This window comes from Amblyomma americanum, chromosome 11 (assembly GCF_052857255.1).
Source record: "Amblyomma americanum isolate KBUSLIRL-KWMA chromosome 11, ASM5285725v1, whole genome shotgun sequence".
Taxonomy (NCBI): domain Eukaryota; kingdom Metazoa; phylum Arthropoda; class Arachnida; order Ixodida; family Ixodidae; genus Amblyomma; species Amblyomma americanum.
Window position 1 is genome coordinate 52932016 of NC_135507.1, and position 5341 is coordinate 52937356.

Consider the following 5341-nt stretch of genomic DNA (forward strand, 5'->3'; position numbering starts at 1 on the left):
TCTCCTTCTTCAGCGCCAAGCAGTCACTTGTGTGGCGACGCTTGTGACGGACGTAGAAGTGGAAGGGGATCAGCAACCCAATGCTCCCATCAGGTTTTATTTGTTTCAGGGCGCACGTGTGAATCCGACAGACTAGTAACGCTGTGCTATTTTCTCCTAGAAATGACGGCGGTGTCTTGACGTCTACGGCAGCCGGTCTCGCATTCTGCGCTGGTTGAAGTGCGGGGTCTTGTCATGTTTAGCGCGTTCTTCACCGGTCCTAACGCCTGCTCTGCAGCACGGTCTGTTAAAGCCGGCTGCCGCTGGACGTCAAGCAAAACGCTTTGCAGGGATCAGTGACAGAGAGAAAGCCACCGAGGCTCGTGTTTGCATATTGATTGGATAATTGAAAAACTTCATTGGAAATCACAAAAGTGTTCATCGCAGAGCAGCGTTGGGTTGTTAGTCTATAGGGCTGCACTGTCTAGCAGCATTATCGACCGCTTCGATTGGCTTAAGCCGTTCGGTGAGGTCAGCACGGGCTGCCACTGCTCTCTAGGAGTGTATTTGCATTTGGAGACGCCTTGTGCAGACCAGTGGAGGTGCATCCTATTAACTCCTCCCCTTATACGCAGCAGTAGCGAAGGAAAAGAAAAGACAGGCTCTCACAACCGCCTTCAGGCGACCAATGGCAGCGGCTTGCCTTTCCCTCGTTGCCGTTTGTTCCTCGAGCTCTCCTCCTCTCTGTGGACGCCGACGTGATGAGGCCATGATCTTGTGAAATGAAGGACTAACAGCTGTCGCTGTAATATTCCTCAGCGCAGTGTATGTACATATGAGACAAGTACCTACAAAATCACCTGCATGATTTTGTAGGTGAGCTCATTCTTTGTAAGTGATCCCCTGAGCGAGGTAAGATGTTAGAACACTCTTACCAAGTTTATTCTTGCTACACCAAATTTAATCCAGGCCGCACGCTTGAAGTATCGGCTGAGAGAACAGGTCTGCATCACGACCGCGCCGATGGCTTGGAGCTCAAAGTGCGGTCTGTCTTTACTTTAAAGTTATCTCGGCTGAAGAAATACTTCCAATTTCTGAATGACAGTAGCCCGACAGGGGTCCCTGAAAGTTTTAACCACAAATAATTACCATTTATATAGAAATTATCGAAAGCAGTAACAGGCTGCTCCGTCTGATGTGGTTGGTGTTTTCAGGCCTTCCGCTGTCCGACAACGGTAACGGCGTCGACTGTTTTTGCAAGGTTTAGACCACGTCCATCTGGACACGACGGCTCAGTTGACACATGAAGAATACGGGCATCGGAAACTACATACGTTGTGCGAAATCTAGTACGGCGCAATTACGGTAATATACCCTTGCTAGCAGCAAAGCTTACGATAAAAATCTTTGACAAAAAATATGTGTCCACATAGCGCTGAAAAAACGGTTTTCCAAAACCGCTTCGCAGGTTTTTGGCGGCAGAGTACGGAGAAATCGTAAACAGGCACTTATTCAGGTACCCAACGCGGAAGCGAATAGACCACTTTTTTGTAGCGATAGCTACATTATGGTAGCATTTCGAGCCTTCAGCGTGGCTGCGCCGCCACGCTGTCACGTGGTTGGTCACGTGGTGCGGAGCAACTGCCGGCGGCGTGGCGCCGTAGCTGATCACGTGGTTCGTCACGTGGTGGGTCACGTGACCAAGTTCCACTCGGCCAGCTGCAGCTATCGCGTCACTCCAGGTTTAACCAGAGCTAAACCACCGCCATTTTTTTCTTTTCGAGCGCTCGATTTAACATCCTCCCAACCATTTGCTTTCACTCGGTCCAAAGGCACCGATCACGAGATGCCCCACTTAAGTCGTATTTTAACGACCACGTTTTCGGACCAATAGAAAACAAAAGACCTCTCGCGTGGTGCTGTGGCAGCCACACAGGCGGCCACAGTGGGCTTTCATTTTGGAGGAACCTGAATCTGTCGGAGATTTTGAATCTACCACCTTCGTTTATGCCGATGGAACCAAAAGCAGGGAAAATCCGCAGCGGTGGCTGAGTGGTTCTTAGGCTCCTGAGCTCCAGGTCGTGGGATCAAATCTCGGCTGCAGCGGTCAGATTTTCATGGAGGCGGAATGCAAAAATGCCCGTGCCCGTGTGCGTTAAGCCTTCCACAGGCTTAACGAGTCATGACCCTAGCGCCACATTAAGTGGAAAAACTTGGTAATGTCGCCGCAAACTTCAAGCTTCAAAGTTTTATTAATGATTCAAGGAAATAACTTTGTAACAGTGTGCACTGATATCCACTACAGATGACGCTAGTTTATGGGCAGCTATCTGGTGTCACCGTTGGTTTTAATCCGAACGTTATTGACCTGAAATTGCATTTTTTCGTTACAGAACACACCCCAAAGAGTTTATGATAAGGTAATTGGTCTGCATCTTTGTTCACGAGCGTAGCACTGGATTCCTTCTATACAGACGTCATGTCCCCCCCCCCCCCCCCCGAGTTTTCGTCCTTCATGCAAGGAATACACCAATCGAAAACTGCGGAAACGAATGATAGGGCACCTCTAGAACATGAGTTGGAGGTTAAATAAGATAAACACCACACTCATAACCGCGGAAAAAAAATAAAAAATGTTGATGTCGACGTTGTCGATACAAAATACGTCACAAATATGAAGGTAGCAGAACGGTATACTGTACTAATGTACATTCACTGGAGGTTGTCGGTACAAAATACGGCACAAATATAAAGGTTTTAGAAGAACTGTGTACTGCACTAATGCACATTCGCTGGACGTTGTCGGTACAATATATATATATATATATATATATATATATATATATATATATACTGCACAAATGTGAAGGTTTTAGAACTATATGCTGTACTAATGCACATTCACTGGCCAACGTATTAAGCCAGCGCGACGAGTCATTAGCGTTTGCTGGCGATGGAACCACTCGATGGAGTACTCTTCTTCGACCTGGATTTGTCGCGGCGGGTGTTTCTTCCTCGCAGGCTCCCGGTATCGGCAGTGGCCCGGTCTTCTTTCACCTCCAGCGTGTTCCTCATGTGCTCCATGCTTTGCTGCTTGGAAAAGGAAGCGCGTCTGACTGCAGTCCTGGCGCATTCGACCGTCGTGTTTCGAGGCAGCATCCCCACGGCCAGCAGCGAGGCGAACATGAGGCTTCCGGACACGGCAAAGACCACGTCCTCTCGGCCCACGGCCTTCAACCTCACGATGACAGCGGCCGACACGGCGCCCAATCCGCCGAACCCGTATATCCAGCCGAAGGCGGTTCCACGAACCGCGGTCGGGAAGAGCTCCAGGCTGTACGCGCCCCACACAATGTTTCCGATCAGACCGAGTGCCTTGGCGCAGACGGCCAGGGCTTGGCTCAGCATCACTGGCTCGAATCCGGAGGCCAGGCTCAGAAGGCAGAGAACTACGCCGAGCATTGCGAAACAGGTGCTGATAAACACAAGCATGGTCACTTTCGTTATCACAAATAACATCGCGGCCAAGCTGAGCGCGACGACGCCGAAGGAAATCCAGGGCAGGATGGTGGCAGCTCGCATCACTGAAGACAGCACCACCACTCGCAGAACAAAGTATATTGAGAAGCAGGAGAAGAAGGCGACGAGAGAGCGCTTGCGAACGGACACACCTTGCAGCACATCCAGGTCGAACGACCGGTTACTTTGATCGCTCTTTCCGGCTGCTTTCGCCTTCAGCTTGTTCATCAGGCTCGCTGTGTTTTGCAGGGGGAATTTGTTTGCATCGGCAGCTGCAAGCATGGCGTCTTCTGTGGCCCGATAGCGCGCCTTCGATACCAGCCACCTGGGGGACTCGATCACCAAGCACAAAGTGGAAGCTGATAAGTACGTTGGCGCCAAGAAAACTGCTTGCTTCAACGCCCAGTGAACTTTCATCGGTCCCATTATCGCGCCCCACAGATCTGTGATGACGACCGCCACTGCTCCGGCTACCACAACGTGTAGGGGCCTGTTTTCGTGAGTCGTCACCTCGAACAAGAGGACGCCGGTGACGATGTTCGCGGCGGAAACGCTTCCCGAGGCGATCACTTTCATTGCAGAGTGTACGGCGTAGGTGGTCGCGACGCAGAGGCCAACGGTCGACACCAGCAGGACCCCCACCGACGTCATGAGGACGGGCCTACGCCCCCTAGCGTCGGCGGCAGACCCAGCTGTGATACCGAACGCGGCTACGCTGAAAATGCTTGCGATGGGGACAGCATAGAGCATGAACTTCCTGTCGCACACCAGGTCCCATTGGCTTACTACTGACGTCACAGCTAGTTCGTCGTCGTAGTCCCACGCTGTGCATGGTACCGTACTGGTGTCGTTGAGGTCGTTGGGGTGTTCGTACATTCGGCATCTGCTGGGGTGCCCGTCCGCTTCCAGAGGAATGGCGACGTGTTTCCAGTCCAGTGTGGACACGTTCGCGTGCGGTGGTCGCTTGCACCAGTGGTCGACGTCCTTTGCTATAAGCGGGATAGAGTATATGTGGCTGGACAGGCAAAACAAGGAGAGGGCGTAGAGTGCCAGCATGCGCCTCTGGAAGACGCCGTGACCGAAGCCGTCGTTGCAGTCGAACTCTTCACTGGCTAATAGGTCTCTGCCTTCCAGGCGTCCAGGACACAGAAGGTCCATGTCTGCTCTGTCGCTCTGATGCCTTCTGCGATTATCAGAGTCACTGCGCTTACATTCTTTCCTAAGCTGGCGGAATGATTATGGCAGCCATCTTCTTCCTCTGCTTTGAACACAGATAATTCGCTTCTTTTTCATCGCAAAAATTTTGAAAATTGGAAAATTGTAGGATACTCTTACGGAATCATTGAAGGTAATGGTCCATTCATCGATATATAGCAAAACCTTTTAAAGTGTTTCCACAGACCGCGCCGAACAATTCAGACTGCCATAGAAAACCAACGGGGAACGCTTTTGACGATAACAAAAACAGCCCTGCCATTGTTGGTGGGCATCAAAGGATGGGTGAGAAATGTTTACTGGGAAGCTGGTTAAGAAATTTCTTATATTTAACTTTTAAATTATTACCGTTAGTGCCTGGCTTGAAGATTAGATTTGTTGCTGGTCCTTAGTAATAGCTGTGTCTGTTTAAAGAGCGATTCCTTTCAGTGCTATGGTGACTAAATTTTGGCCATCTTGCACCAAAAGACGCGCGCATTCAAAAAATTCGCTGGCTAAGCAACGGTCCTCATCTAACGTCACTCCCTGGCGCATGCATCATTGACCTTCTCTTTTCCATGAAGGCTGGAGGAGCGGTGAACACCACAGCACAGACAGGACAGGCTAGGTCAAGCGGCACTTGCGCTTT

General features: G+C 50.6%; 1 protein-coding gene across 1 annotated transcript; it reads right to left on the bottom strand.

Annotated features, from left to right (window-relative positions):
- Window positions 1-2916: 2916 nt before the first annotated feature.
- On the bottom strand, window positions 2917-4656 carry LOC144109626 (solute carrier family 22 member 13-like). The gene has a single exon (XM_077642444.1). The coding sequence runs from the start codon at window positions 4654-4656 to the stop codon at window positions 2917-2919; it is 1740 nt and encodes a 579-aa protein (XP_077498570.1).
- Between the last annotated feature and the right edge of the window lie 685 nt (window positions 4657-5341).